Source organism: Petaurus breviceps, unplaced genomic scaffold, assembly GCF_028583685.1.
Source record: "Petaurus breviceps papuanus isolate PSGF00001 unplaced genomic scaffold, PetGlider_PUasm1.0 38, whole genome shotgun sequence".
Classification (NCBI taxonomy): Eukaryota; Metazoa; Chordata; class Mammalia; order Diprotodontia; family Petauridae; genus Petaurus; species Petaurus breviceps.
The window spans coordinates 70,608,166-70,623,805 of NW_027186304.1; the positions used below are offsets into that span (position 1 = coordinate 70,608,166).

Sequence of the window (15,640 nt, forward strand, 5' to 3'; positions counted from 1 at the left end):
TCTTTATGGATCTTGTTCACCCTTCTCAAAATTCAAGCTTTATGTTGCAGTTATGCCCCCAAAGCATAGTGCAAGTCCTTTGGGCTCTAAGCCCAAGTGTGCAAAATCAGGGGTGAAGCTCAGTGAGAAAAAAAGAAGGTGTTAGATAAACTTCATGCTGGAATGTCTGCAGTCACTGTTGACTTAAAGTTTGATGTTAACAAATCAACAATTCATTATATCTGCAAAAAGGAAGAAAGTTTTCATAAAAAGGGTTTGTGAATTTGCTCCAGAAAGGGTTAAAATAACTTCTCAAGGATGTGATAAAGGAATTGAAAAACTGGAAAAGCAATAAGTTTGTGGGTAAATAAGATGGTGGTCACCCCTGCCCTCTCTTCAGCCAGCATCCCACCTTCCCTGCTGCCCCTGCCATTGAGGCATGTGCTTTTCATCAGGGAACAGTTCCACCACTGAGCTGAAAGGAAGATTAGAGGTGACAGGTTGCCCCTTTCCCTCTTTTACTTCAGGGTTCTTCTGACATCACCACTCCCCTTCCCATCCAGTGCTGCCTCCCTCTTCCAATTCTGTGGGCTATTTCGTGATTACTGCTAGGGAAAAAAACAGCATGATATCAGAATTAATGTTTTATTATAAAGAATTGTATGCAGAAAAGTGTTATTTTTCGCAATATCTGGTGAAAGATTACAGTTTTTGGTGGTTGCAGGAATGTTACCTCTGCAGAAGTTGAGGCTTTTCTGTTACTTCCATCAGTTGCTCCTGGCTCTGTCTTCTCGTGACAGATAAAACGTGTTTGGTTCATTTTCCACATCACAACCCTTCATGTGGCTGAAGACAGTTATCCTGTCTCTCCTACATTTTCTCGCTCTCTTTTTCTCCATCCCCACTTCCTTCAGCCAGTTCTCTTATTTTATGACATTGAGTCACTTCACTTTTATGTTAACTCTCATTTGGATATTGCTCCAACTTGTCAATATCCTGTCTAAAATGCGGCACCTAAAACTGTACACATCACTCCAGATGTGCTCTAATCAGATTAGAGTACAGCTGGATTGTAGCTTCCCCCTTTGTCTATGCTATGCCTCTCTTAATGCATGAGGTTTTCTGGCTATCTTGTTGACTTAAGTTAGCCACACAGATGGTAGCAACACCTTCCTCCAAGGGGCCTCCCGGCCCCCCCCCATCTCTATCTGCCCCCATTTCCTTTGCTCACCCTGTCTTTTTAACTCTTTCTTGTTTTTCTTTTGACTCAGTCATTTCACTAAAACTGCTCTCTCCAGAGTCATTAATGATCTCTTAATGGCTGTATCTAATGGTAATTAATCATCTATGACAATTGATCTCAGTCCTCATCCTTGTCCTCTCAACAGTCTTTGAACACCATCTTCTTGATACTCTCTTCTCTAGGCTTTTTGTGACACTACTCTCCTGGTTTTCCTCCTACCAGTCTGACTGCTCATTTTCAGTCTCCTTTGCTGGATCTTCATCTAGATCACTCCCTCCCCAAGGTTCTGTAATGGATCCTTTTCTCCCTTCTCTTGATATTCTCATCAGCTTACCAGGCTGATTCCCAGATCTACTTATCCAACCCTAAACTCTCTCCTAATCTCCAGTCTCACATCTCCAGCTGCCTCTTGAACATTTCAAAATGGATGTCCCACAGACATCTTAAACTCAGCATGTCCAAAACTATACTAGTCTTTTCCTACCAAACCTCCTCCTTCACCTTCCAAACTTTTCTATTATGGTGTCAAACACCACGTTATTGCAGCTATCAAGGGTCATAACTTAGATGCCATCCTCCACTTCACATTCTCACCTTTATCAGAAAAATTTCTACCTTCATAGCCTACCTTATATATTCCCCTTTTTCTCCTTTGGCACTACCACCGCCATAGTGCAGTCCCTCATCACCTCATACCTGTAGCAGTAGCCTTCTGGTTAGTGTCCTTGCCTCAACTCTCTCCATACTCCAATCCATTCATCACCCAGCTGTCAGAGATCTTCCTAAAACTCAGGCCTGTCCATATAATCCCCCTAATCAATAAACTCCCATGACTACCTATTATCTCTAGGACCAAATATAAGTCCTCAGTTTGGCTTTTAAAACCTTTCATAATGTCCCTTTTCTTCCTCTTTGATTCAATGATATAGGTCACCTTGCTCTCCTTCTCAAACATCACTCCAATTTCCTTATTCCCCGAATTTTCACTGGCTATTTCTCATGTCTGGAATTCTCTTCTTCATTTTTTCCTTCTGACTTTGTTTAGCTAAAGTCTCACCTTCTTCAAGAAGCCTTTCCCAGTCCTCCTTAATCTTTGTGCCTTCTTTCTGAGGTTACCCCAAATATATCCTGACTATATCTTGTCTGCATGTTGTTGCCCCTATTGGATTGTGAACTCTATGAGATCAAGGATGTTTTTCCCCCTTTTGTTTGTATCCTTGGTGTTTAGCACAATTCCGTGCATGTAGTAGGTATTTAATAAACGCTAGTTGACTTATTTACATTGCTTTGTCACTGTACAGCTCATTTAGTAGTCAAAATAGCTAATGATTGCCCAAAGTGTTCTCTTTGGCAATCAAAACCCATACTGTGAATTAAGTAATTTGTATTTTATTGATCACAAATGCATCTATGAACATTTGAAAAGCAGTGATATGCTTACTCAATTTATAGAACATTTTATTATATTGAACCTTATTTGCATATTTTGTCAAAGCTAAATGTGGATCAAAATGACAAAACTTGCTGTAGAGAGAGATTCAAGAGCCCCTTGTTATACCTCCCAAGGGAAAAGCCCTGGTCAGAAGAATGTAGCTATTAGGCACACACCTGAGCAGAAGAGTTGTTTTGTAGATTGTATTACAGACAGTGTATTACTAGCATTTTCTAAAAGTTTATTTATTTTCCAGTGCTTTTTAGCAAAAACTTTAATACTTAAAATATCTGTCTCCAATATTCAGAGTCATCCAAAACCTGGCTCTACCCTAACTGTCTCTCCTCATCTCACCTCCTATTACTCTCCTTTCCTTGTTTTTCTAAGGCTCTTCTGCCTTGTTTATGCTATCCACCATCCTGTTTAGGCTCAGTTCCTCTCTCTGTCCACCTCCCTTCCCTGGAGGGCCTTGCCCTAGGGTCATTTCTTCCTCCAAAGTTGTCCTGATCTCTTTAATCTCTATTGCTCTAATTTCTTAGTTATCTGCTTGTCTCCCCCATCCTCCATCATTAGATTATAAATTCCTTTTGATTAGGGTTTGTAGTGTTTCTATCTTTGTATCCTTAGCCTGTAACCTAGTGTCTGTCTTCCACATAGTAGGCTTTTAATAAATTATTGTTCATTTGAATAATCTAGAGGATAGACAACAAAGAATACCAAATTAGTGCATGATATGGAGCTGGAAAGGAAAGTCTATAACCTTAGAAGATAAGATTAAAATTCTAAATGACTGTGGTATATTTCATTTAAAAGGGAAAATGAATTTGATGTGCATTTGTTTAAAAAATGTAGCATACAAGAAAAGGATCTAGCAGTGACAGTAGACCACAGGCTGAATATATTATATATATATATATATATATATATATATAAATTTTAAAATCATCTCTGTTGATGACTTCTGTATGTCGCTTAAATATCTATGATAAATTGTCCCTGTATGACAAAAAAAAAAAAACACCCAACCTCACTTAGTCCTAACCACCACATGATGATTTACTGACTTCAAATAAAATTTGATGTGCAGAATTCCAGTACATGTAGAAAGAGTTTTAATTAAAGTTAAGTTAAAGCTCAAAGAGATTCAGGAATACCAATAAACATTCCTTATATTAAGTAGTATTTCATATGTGTCTAATTAAATGACATTATAAGTGTGCATGTGTATATATTTATCTATATATACATGCATATATAGTATACTTTTAAGGTTTACAAAGTGCTTCCTTATAATAATTATCCCGTTTTTAGGGATGAAGAAATTGATACTTAGAGAATTTTGTGATTTGTCTGAAGTCTTGCAGCTAGGAAGTATAAAAAAACAACTAGGAAGTAAAAGTAAGAACCTTGGCTTAAACCTCCAGGTCTTCTAGCTTGGTGCCTCATAATCTTTTTATTTCATAAGTCAGTATATAAGACAATATATTTGTGCGGCCTTTTCTTTTTTTTTCTTTTTGGAAGGCAGTTGGGGTTAAGTGACTTGCCCAAAGTCACACAGCTAGTAAGTGTGTCAAGTGTCTGAGGCTGGATTTGAAGTCAGGTCCTCCTGACTCCAGGGCTGGTGTCTATTCATTGTGCCACCTAGCCGCCCCTATGTGCAACCTTTTCAAAAAGGTTTTATATGCATATGTATGTTCAGTCATGTCTGACTTCATAACCCCATTTGGCGGGTTTCTTGGAAAAAATACTGGAATGATTTACCATTTCCTTCTTTAGCTCATTTTACAGATGAGAACTGAGGCAAACAGGGTTAAGTGACTTTCCCAGAGTCACAAAACCAGTGCGTATATGAGGTCACATTTGAACTCCGGTCAGCTTGATTCCAGGCCTAGCACTCTACTGCATCACCTAGATGCCCCTATAAGCTTTATGGCCAGTTGTAACCCATTTCCCATTCATGTTTTTGGTCAGTGTTCTCCATATTCAGTATGAGTGCCAGTTCTTCATTGCAAGAAAATAATAGCTGATATTTATCCAGAGTTTTATAAAATTCTTTACAGTTATTATCTCACTGATTATAATAAGTAGCATTTTTATTTTTTTTTGGAGGGGGAAGGCAAGACAATTGGGGTTAAGTGACTTGTCTAAGGTCACAGCTAGTAAATGTGTCAAGTGTCTTAGGCTGAATTTGAACTCGGGTCCTCCTGACTCCAGGGCTGTGGCACCTAGCGGCCCTTTTTTTTTTTTAAGATTGTACTGTTTAAAAAAAAATTTTTTTTGAGGGGGGAAGGCAAGGTAGTTGGGGTTAAGTGACTTGCCCAAGGTCACACAGCTAGTAGTAAGTGTATCAAGTGTCTGAGGCTGGGATTATATAGGTTATAGAAATATTTTAATCTTCATTTTACGCATAAGGAAGCTGAAGCTCAGAGAGGTAACTTGCTCAAGGTCAGATGTCTGTCTTAAGTTGTGGAACCAGAATTAAAATCCAGTTCTTCTGAATCCATGGCTCTTTTCCTACTGTACTATAATTTTTAATAAATGGGGACTATGGCGTTAACATCTAGCAGCCTTCTCTTAACATTGCCTACTATTATAACTTTTAGGGCTCAAGATGGATAACTTAATAAATACTGATTTATTTGATGATGATGTTTTAGAGAATCCTCTCCTAACACAAGTAAATCAAGAAGGGGCAGCCAGGTGGCGCAGTGAGTAAGAGTGCTGGCCCCAGCGTCGGGAGACCTGGGATTGGTTCAGGCCTCAGATATTTAACACCCACACAAAATTACTGGCTGCATAACCTTGAGCAAGTTACTTAACCCCGATTGCTTTAATAAATAAATAAAGTAAATCAAGAACCTGGATTTAAATTTTTAAAATTGAAATGATAAATCTTAAGTCTTACTGGCAGATAAAATAGCTTAATTTAAAAATAGTTGATTTACCCCTTCGTTCTAATTTGAACAATATTTGGGAAATTTGAAGAGCAGGGATGTCCCTTTTTATTTTCTAGTCTAAATAAAAAGAACATGAAGACTCATCTGCTTCACACAGTATTTTAGGCTACTATTGAATCCAAAAGTTCTAGCTTTTGTTTAATTGATTTTCAAAGTTATCATTAAATTAGGTTGGTTTGTTCGTTTGTTTGCTTTTTGGAGGGCAGCGGGGTTTAAGTGACTTGCCCAAGGTCACATGGCTAGTTTTTGTGTTAAGTGTCTGAGTTCAGATTTGAACTCAGGTTCTCCTGACTCCAGGGATGGTGCTCTATTCACTGTGCCACTTAGCCACCCCTAAATTAGTTTTTTTTTAAATTAGGTCTTGTTTTGTCAAAATAACTATATAAATTGTTGATGAATAAAAATACCCAGAATATTTAGTTTATTTAAATACCTTAATTTTTTTGGTAATAATTTTCTTGATATGGTGGAATGGGAAAACCCCTGGACTTGGCGTGAGAAAACTTGAAGCAGTATGGCCTCTGATAGTGATCTGTGACTATAATATGCTAACTGTGAATGAGAAAATATTTTGTACCCACGGTAATTAATTATTAACTAAAATATCACAAAAGCATCTCTCAGATATTAAAAGGTTAGTCTTTTATATTCAGAAAATTTTGTTTTCTAAGAACCTTTCAAAGTGGGTCTGCAATTTGGAAGAGCTGAGTTCAAATACAGCCTCAGACACTTTCCTGACTGTGTGACCCTGGGGAAATTGCTTAACCTCTGTTAGCCTCAGTTTCTTCATCTTTAAAATGGGCATAATAATGGCACCCGCCTCCTAGGATTGTGAGGATCAAATGGCATAATAAGTGTTATATAAATGTTGGTGATTATGACTATTATTATTGTTGTTGATGGGAGTAAATATTTTATTTAAAGTGTAGAGGTATGGTTTCAAACTATATGACTATGGGATAATGGAAAACTTAGCAAAATTTCATTTTTATCATCTAAAAAAATTAAAATAATAATACACCGCTTTAATGACAGGGCTTTATGAGAAGACACTTTGTAGACCTCAAAATGCTATAGGTTTATGAGTTGTTGGAGTGGGGCAGAAAAGGGGGGGAAGTATCCCATTTGGAAACACTGCTGTTTCTCTTGCCAGAGACCCTTTTGTCTATCCATCTCTTATTTAAACTATTAAAGCTTAAGACCACATTAAGATTTTTGAAATATTCTATATGCTAATTTTAAAATATTATTCAGAAGAAAGCAGTGTTTTCTAGAAAATTTTAGCTCTTGATGAAGTAATCGAGTCCCTTTAAACTGGTTCTCACTAAAATATATACGTGTGTGTACACACACACATATAGATATAGTTAATGTATCATATTTGTACATATGACCATAACATGAGTTGATTTCTACTAGTTACCTTTCACTGGGCATAGTTAGTTATGTCTTCAACTTATGAAGGCAGTTTTGTTTGATTAGATGTTTTTCTTCCCATACTTTAATTTTTTAGAACCTGACCACATACTTTACACACATACACACACAGTGCAGATATTGAAAAAAATAGTAATGGGAGGAAGAGGTTACAAATGTTTGTGCTCAGCACATACCTTGCATGTAGTTGGTATTTAATAAATATTTGTTAACTGACAAATTAGTTCCTGGGACTGGCAAGGAAAAGTCTTGTTGGGTGGTGTTTTTTATTTTTATTTTATATTTATAATCTCTTTGTAATGGACAAAAATCTACCTCATAAAAAGTTTTATTTCATTCAAACTTTCATTCTGGCTAGATTTTATTGAATTTAACTCTAATCAAAAACCATGCCATATTTATTTCACAGATATGATTAGAGATCAGACCAGGGCTTTATAATTCTAAGTTAAAATTCCTTAGTAGCTTAGAAAATTTTGTTTGCTACTGTCTAAATAATTCATCAAAAACAAAAGTCTGTTTTGGAAAAAGAAAATACTTCATTCTTTTGTACATTTCTAGTATCTCAATACAAGTACCAAATATGATTTAGATGGGGGAAGAGGACTTCAGATTTAGAGGTTTTTATGTGAAATATTTTCCACAATGTAAATAAAAAAGCTTTGGAGAATTATAGGTAGCGTTTTTATCTTGGCTAACTACCAGGAAAAAAAATTAAATACTTTGAGGTAAATTTTCTGAAATAAAAAATGATTGAATGACCTAGAAATATGAGTCTTGCTTTGTATTGATTTTTGGTCAATGACTATATTAATGTGTGTTGATGAACTAAAATTGCCACACTTGTACTCCAGTTTTTAAAATGTCATTTTTTTAATCCTAGAACATATTTTGGTTGTTTGTGTTTGTGTTCAGCTAGTAAACATTTCTTCATTTCTTTAACAATTTAGCTTCCAAAATTTCAGTAGGTATCTGGCCCATTGGCTTGTTTCTGCCACTTCTGGCTTGACAGTCTGTTGTTGAAATTCAGTTTTTACAGACAGCAAACACTTGTTTGTTGGGAAAATGTCTTTTTCCTTCAAATGTGTTATACTTAAAACTTTGATCCCTTCTGTGCATTTATATTTTTGCATAGGCTTAGCTAGGAATAAGTTGCTCTGTTCTTGTTCATAAATACAAGTATAGAGCTTACACCGTTCCTACAGCTTGCATCAGGTCTTGAAAGCAAGTTCATTGTTTTTAGTAATAAAAACCTTTTACAGTATTCACGTAATGCTGTCCAATCTCTGCAGGTGCTGAAGAGAAAATTTTGGAAGAGTTTAAAGAAACACACAATGCAGACTCTCCAGATTTTCAGCTCCAGGCAATGATCCAGGCTGCTGGCAAGCTAGTACTGATTGACAAGCTGCTGCCAAAACTGAAGGCTGGTGGCCACAGGGTGCTTATCTTTTCCCAGATGGTGCGCTGCTTGGACATACTGGAAGACTACCTCATTCAAAGACGGTAAGGGCAACAGTATGATAATAATAAAAATGAAATAAAAATCAACTTACAGATATATTAACTTTTTGACAATATAAATGGCACTTATGATAAATGAAGTGAAAATTGAACCACTAAAGTTTGTTTGATATCAGTGATGTAACTGATATCAGGGTGGAGGGGGAGGGTGGGAAACACTCACATAGCTATAGAATTATGTGGCATTCCTCTTTAATTGTGTTTTGCATAATGACTTCAACCTACTATCTTTGTAGATCTTACGGGGCTATCCTTTAGTTCATGGTTTCCATTTATTTTTTTTTTTTTGTACAGGGAAGGTAAGAGGCATTTTTCACCAAGAATACAAATTGCATTTGAGTTGATTTAGATAATTATTTTGGTATTGTGTATGAGAGCTAATTCTATGACCCAAATTTTACACTGGAAGGGGAAATTTGTTTTCAGGAGGAGAGGGAAGAAAAAGAGAAAATGATAATCCCTCTTTGCTATGAAACAAATACTGTTTTTATTATCTGTAAAATGAAAGAGTTTGACGAAATGATCTTTAAGATCCCTTATAACTCAAACGTATTGTGAATTTAGCCCAAACAAATTATGAATTTACATATTCTTATTCTGCTAAGTAAATAAACATGTCCATCATACTGAATAGTGTGAATATCTAATTTGTATTGAGTCAAGGAGAATGAGGATTTTAGAGAAACACAAAATGACCTGCCAGACCCTTTTGTAATATTAATCTATTTCAGGTACCCATATGAAAGAATTGATGGCAGAGTAAGAGGCAACCTTCGTCAGGCAGCTATTGACAGGTTTTCTAGGCCTGACTCTGATAGGTTCGTTTTCCTCCTGTGTACAAGAGCAGGAGGTTTGGGCATTAATCTGACTGCTGCTGATACCTGCATCATCTTTGATTCAGATTGGAATCCTCAAAATGATCTTCAGGTAAATCCATGAGGCAGTTCTTGCTTACTTTTTAAAAGCAGTATTGAACTATTATGATCCTTAGTAAAAAGGATCAGTTAACAAGCATTTCTGTGTGCACACTTCTGTGTGCCAGGCACTGTACTAGGCTCTGGTGATGCAAATGTAGCAAATAAAACAATCCCTGCTTGTAAGAAGTTTACATTCTAACAGAGAAGATGTCATGTATGTGTGTGTATGTGTGTGCATGTATGTGAATGTGTGTGTGTCTGGGTGTGTGGATAACATATACTTATATACTGAATAAATATGAAGAAAATAAATGATATGTAAAACAGATAAGTACAAGATCAATTACTTAAAATTTTGTTATTTAATTCTGATAATGCTTTATGCAAAAAAGCCAGCTTATATTACTTTAAGTCTGTTAAACATTATAAATAATATCTTAGTGTGTTATTAATATTCTAAACCAATCAAAACTCATTGGATCAATTATATTTATTTAACTTGCAATTGATATTATTCTTCCCTGCCAGCCCACACTAATTTCTTTTTCTTTCAGGCCCAGGCTAGATGTCACAGAATAGGACAAAGCAAATCTGTAAAAATCTACAGGTTAATCACAAGAAACTCTTATGAAAGAGAAATGTTTGACAAGGCGAGCTTGAAGCTTGGCCTGGATAAAGCCGTTTTGCAATCCATGAGTGGAAGAGAAAATGCTACAAATGGGGTAAACAAAAAAAGAAAGAAAATTTCTCCAAACTTTGTACTGATTCCTGGCTTACTGTTAAGCTTTTACTAATTATTGGGGTAAAATAATTTTATTCTCAGAGTGGATTAGGCATTTATGTGTATCATTCTTTATGTATTATGCTTTACTTTCTCTCTTTGTGAAATAAAGTGTTAATGCATTCTATTCCTTGGTTTTAGGTGCAGCAGCTTTCCAAGAAAGAAATAGAAGATCTTCTACGCAAAGGTGCTTATGGAGCACTTATGGATGAAGAGGACGAAGGGTCTAAATTCTGTGAAGAAGATATTGATCAGATCCTTCTGAGGCGAACACACACCATTACTATTGAGTCTGAAGGAAAGGGCTCTACATTTGCTAAGGTGTGAATTAATCTGTTACAATGAGATCTGATTATGTTAGGCAGCAGCGGAATAAAGGAAAAACCACTGCTTTTCCTTGATAACTTGCTGTTGTAATGTTAAATCAAGATGTTGCTCAATACCTGTTACGTATTTATTGAATGAATGATTAAATTTAGGAAATGTGTGTGTGTGTGTGTGTGTATAAGCAACTTTTAAACAGAGCTATGATATTGATGTATATATATCTTCAACCTTTAGGCTAGTTTTGTTGCATCTGGAAATAGGACAGACATATCCTTGGATGATCCAAATTTTTGGCAGAAGTGGGCTAAGAAAGCTGAGTTGGATATTGATGCTTTAAATGGACGGGTGAGTAAAAGTCCCATTCAAATACTTATCTGTAGAATTGTCTTTCACAAGTTTCACATTTCTTTCTGTTTTTGTTTCAGAACAACCTGGTTATTGACACTCCAAGAGTGAGGAAGCAAACTAGACTTTATAGTGCTGTGAAAGAAGATGAGCTGATGGAATTTTCAGATTTGGAAAGTGATTCAGAAGAAAAGCCTAGTACAAAGCCCCGGAGACCTCAGGACAAGTCACAGGGTTATGCAAGGAGTGAATGTTTTAGAGTTGAAAAGAATCTTCTAGTTTATGGGTAAGAAAATTGACTTCATATATAAAATGTTTTAAGTTTTTCTTTATTATAGTTTTTAGTTACTGGCTAAGTCACTGAATTTTGACACATGCAAAATATATTTCCATGATCAAGGTCATAAAACATGAAAGGCAGCATTGAGTCACAAGAGCTCAACTTAAAAGTTAGAATGACACAGATTTTCTTCCTCTTGCACTTACTAGTTAATTGTGTGACCTCACATATATCTTTTAACAGCTCAGGCTTTATACAGTGGGGATGATCCCTATCATATCTGTCTCCCTGATTGAGGTTCAAATAAGATAACATTCATAAAGTGCTCAGCATCTGTAAAGTACTAGATAACTCTTAAGTTGCCATTATTATATGAAATATATAAAATGGGAGTAGCTGTCCTGACTCCCTTCAAGGATTGTCTTGAGTATGATCTGTGGTGCTAATTAATAGTAATGGACTTGTTCATAATGAGAGGAAACTCTGCTTGTCATATGAGAGCCACAGAGTGCTAAAATCCTCAGCAATGGGAAGAAAACATTTCTACTCAAATATATTAGTCAATATCAGGAGGAAGTATAGCAAGAGTCCCACTGATCCTTGGTAGCTAATTAAGCACATTCTTACTATATGTTATTTGCTTCCTAAATCTTTTACAAAATACTTTGTATTTGTGTATAACTGCAAGGAACACAAAATCCTTTATATAATTTTAGTTAATAATGTCTATGTTATTTTATATAACTATGTTATTAATTATATTGTATCAATATATTATGTTAAATATTATAATTGTGTTGATTGTTATGGTAATAACAATAATATTGCAAAAGATGTGTCAAAGACAGTAAAAACAAGTTCCCTTGAAATCTCTTCCAAGTCACCTAAAACAAAAGTATAGAGATAATGTGATGGAGGGTAAGATAAATTCTTCAGAAAATCCCTGGATTTTAGGGGAAATCATAGTTCTGTTTTTTAAAAGCTTTTGCATGACTTCTCTTTTCATTTTCTAGCTAATTGCCCCCATAGATTCATTGATATGGTTTACAGGACCTTCTATATAACAGGTGCATTATCTTTTCCTCTCCAACAACAACTGTAGCCAGGAACCAGGTTGTGTTCATCGAATATAAGGGGAAAACTGAGATGTTTTGTATTAGAAGACCTTGGCTTTTTTTAGGTTCTGCATTTGTTTTGTTTTTGTCCTGTCACCAAATTACTCTTGATTCTCTCCTCATTGTCCTTCTTCAGATCCCAGCCACCTAAACCCTCAGATCATTAGGGAGGATATATGTGTAACATTTCCCTTTTTAACTTATACTGTTTAAAGCATTTCTTTTTACTTGTCAACTTAATATAGAAAAAGTGGATGTCAACCATGTTTCATCTCTGTCACAGAGTTTGCAATGAAATTCCTAGCAATGAACTAATTTGTTAAAAATCCATTGCAATTGAATATGAAAGATGCAAATATGTAAAGTGATATTATTTTTTATATGATCTTGAGTTAGTCCTTTCATGTCCCTGGGTCTCAGTTTCCCTAAATAAGTAGTTGGGACTTATTATGACATGCTTTCTAGTTCTGGGATTTGTGATCTATAAGATCATGGGATGATGATTTTGGAGGTTCCTTTTAGCTTTGAAATTCTGTCATATTAAAGTTCCAGTGAGTCTTATATTGCTATTTTCACCTTTTCTCTATTCTTCCACAGCAGTCTTGACTTGTTTCAAATAAGCTATATTAAATATTTTTATTTTTTGATTACCTATAATTATTTTCCATGCAGATCAATGCAAACCAAATCTGCTTCCTATTTATATGGAGGGCTACCTTTGTCTAACCCCCAAGCTATCTTACTTGTCTAGTCAAAGTCTCTAAATGCTAACTAAGTGCTGAGGATACAAAAGGAGGCAGAAGATAATCCCAGTTCCCAAGGAGGTTACAGTCTAATGTAGAAGACAATATACAAACAAATACACACAAAACAAACTATATACTGGACAAATGGGGAATAATTAAGAGAAGAAAGGCATTAGAATTAAAAAGAGTTGGAAAAGACTTCCTATAAAAGATGGGGATTCAGTTGGGACTTCAGGGAAGTTAGTCTGTGGAATTGAGGAAGGAGAGCATTCCAGCCATGGGGACAGCCAAAGAAAACTCCCAGACATAAGAGAAGGAGTATCTTGTTCATGGAACCACCAAGAGGCCAGTGTCACTAGATCAAAGGGTGTGGCAGGGAGAAAGATAGGAGGGGAGTAGGTTAAGGTAAGCTTTGAATGCCAAACAAAAGATTTTGCTGTTGATCCTGGAGGCAATAAGGAGCCACTGGATTTTTTTGAGTAGGGGAGTGACTTGGATGGCTCTGTCCTCTAGGAACATCACTTTGGTGATTGAATGAAGGATGGAGTTGGGAGAGACTTGAAGCAGGTGAGCCCACCAGCAGGTGATTGCAGTAGTCTGGGTATGAGGTGATGAATTCCTGCTCTTGAGTGGTGGCAGTGTCAGAGAGAATGGGGACATATTTTGAGAAATGTTACAAAGGTGAGATCAACAGGCCTTGGCAACAGCATGGGATATGGAGGTTGGAGATGGGGTCGGTGCAATAAGAGATAGAGAAATCTCAAGTGAGTCTGAGAAACTGGGAGGATGGTGTCCTCTGCAATAATAAGGAAGGTAGGAGGTGGGGAGGGATAATGAGATTTGTTTTGGGTTCATTGAGTTTAAGATATCTACTGAGCATCTAGTTTGAGATATCTAAAAGGTGGTTGAAGAAAAAGGTGGAAGAAAAAGGAGGTCAGCAGAGAAGCTGGGGAAGAATAGGTATATCTGAGAATCCTCAGCATAGAGATGGTAATTAAATCCTTGAGAATTGATGAGATGACTTGTGAAGTTGAATAGATGGAGAAGAGGATAGAGCAAAGGAAAGAACCCTGAGGAATATCTGTGGTTACAGGGAATGATCTGAATGAGGATCCAGCAAAGAAGACTGAGAAGAATGGTCAGATAAAGAGGCTTAAGAACCAAGAAAGAGTGATATCCCAAAAAGCTAGAGAGAAAATAGTCTCAAGGAGAAGAACAACAGAGTCAGAAGCAGCAGAGAGGTCAAGGAGAATGAGGAGAGGGAGATATCAGTATGTTTGAAGGTAGTGAGAACAAGCCAGTAAACAAGGAGAGATTAAAAATAAGTGGTAGAATGGGGATGACAGAGGGTACAAGAGGGGGTAGGGAACCATGGAAGATTTGATGAGGGATTAAAAACCTTAGGAAGAGCCACTGTGGAGAGTGGGATAGTGAATTGATAAGGGAGGTATAGTAGGATTGCCTGCTGTGAGGGCCCTTTGGAGGTTATTTGGTGTAAATTTTTAGTGAACCCACTTAGAACAGTTGTATGATTCTCTCTACCTTCAGTCTTTATCATGTATATAGGAACAAAGGTGCTAAATGGTGGGAATGATCCAAGACTGAGACTTGGCAGAGCATAATTAGTGATATGAATAAGGGAACTAGGGAATAAAGAGGCTAGAATAATATAGAGCTGAATTGGTCCCCTAAGAGTCAAGATGGCTGAAAGAGGAGAGTGATGAGAGAGTGGCGAGTGCAAGGGAGATGGCCTGGGAGAAAATTAATGGGGCAGGTCACAGTGTGGGTGAAGAGTAGGATTTCATAAGGAAAAACAGAAGGAAAAGTGAAAAGCCAGTATGATTAGGATTAGATGAGGACATTTCAGAATTTTTCAACATGGAGGTGCTACATTTGTGGATGATAGCAAGATCAAGGGTATGTCCATCTTTGTTGATGATGATTTGGCTGAGATGAGGAAGAGGCGTGGTAGCTCATGGGAAAGTGAGTAGGTTGAGAAACTTGGTCAGGAAATTTGAAGGAGTGTCTGTGTGTGGGTATGTATATGTGTGTATCTCCATCTCCTAATATGAGGCCAAGAGTTAGGGAGGAGAGAAAAATTATGAACTATGCACTGAACTCATTGTAGAAAGGAAGGAGTGACCTGGGTGGGGGGGGATCTGTAGACAACAGCTACCAGGATTTTGATTGGGTGGTATATATGAATAGTATGAACCTCAAAGGAAGAGAGGTTTCTGAGTGATAGAGGTGGGGAGCAAGGAGTATTCCAACTTTGCTTCAACTAATGAGCTGAGGAGAATGCTTGAAGGTACAGTAAGTACTGAAAAAGAGACTTCTACAAGTATCTATGAGATAGCCATGTTTCTTTGTCCTTCCACCTAGCATGGATATTCAAGAGTTCATGATATCAGTTTTTCTTTTCTTTTTTTTTTTTTTTTAAGCAATTGGAGTTAAGTAACTTGCTCAAAGTTACACGGCCAGGTGTCTTTGGGTGGGTGCTAAGTGTCTGAGCCCGCATTTGATCCCAGGTCATCCTGACTCTGGGGCGGGTGCTCTTACT

The 15,640-nt window shown here is 36.7% G+C and overlaps 1 protein-coding gene across 4 annotated transcripts in view; it reads left to right on the plus strand.

Moving 5' to 3' along the window:
- CHD7 (chromodomain helicase DNA binding protein 7) overlaps positions 1–15,640 on the plus strand; it is a 251,575-nt gene that overhangs the window by 215,481 nt on the left and 20,454 nt on the right. For all 4 annotated transcript variants that reach the window (XM_069099999.1, XM_069100000.1, XM_069100001.1 and 1 more), the window contains 6 exons: positions 8,341–8,551; positions 9,301–9,496; positions 10,041–10,208; positions 10,409–10,588; positions 10,829–10,939; positions 11,020–11,225. In XM_069099999.1, coding sequence (XP_068956100.1) covers positions 8,341–8,551; positions 9,301–9,496; positions 10,041–10,208; positions 10,409–10,588; positions 10,829–10,939; positions 11,020–11,225 — 1,072 coding nt within the window. The remainder of the gene's footprint in view (positions 1–8,340; positions 8,552–9,300; positions 9,497–10,040; positions 10,209–10,408; positions 10,589–10,828; positions 10,940–11,019; positions 11,226–15,640) is intronic.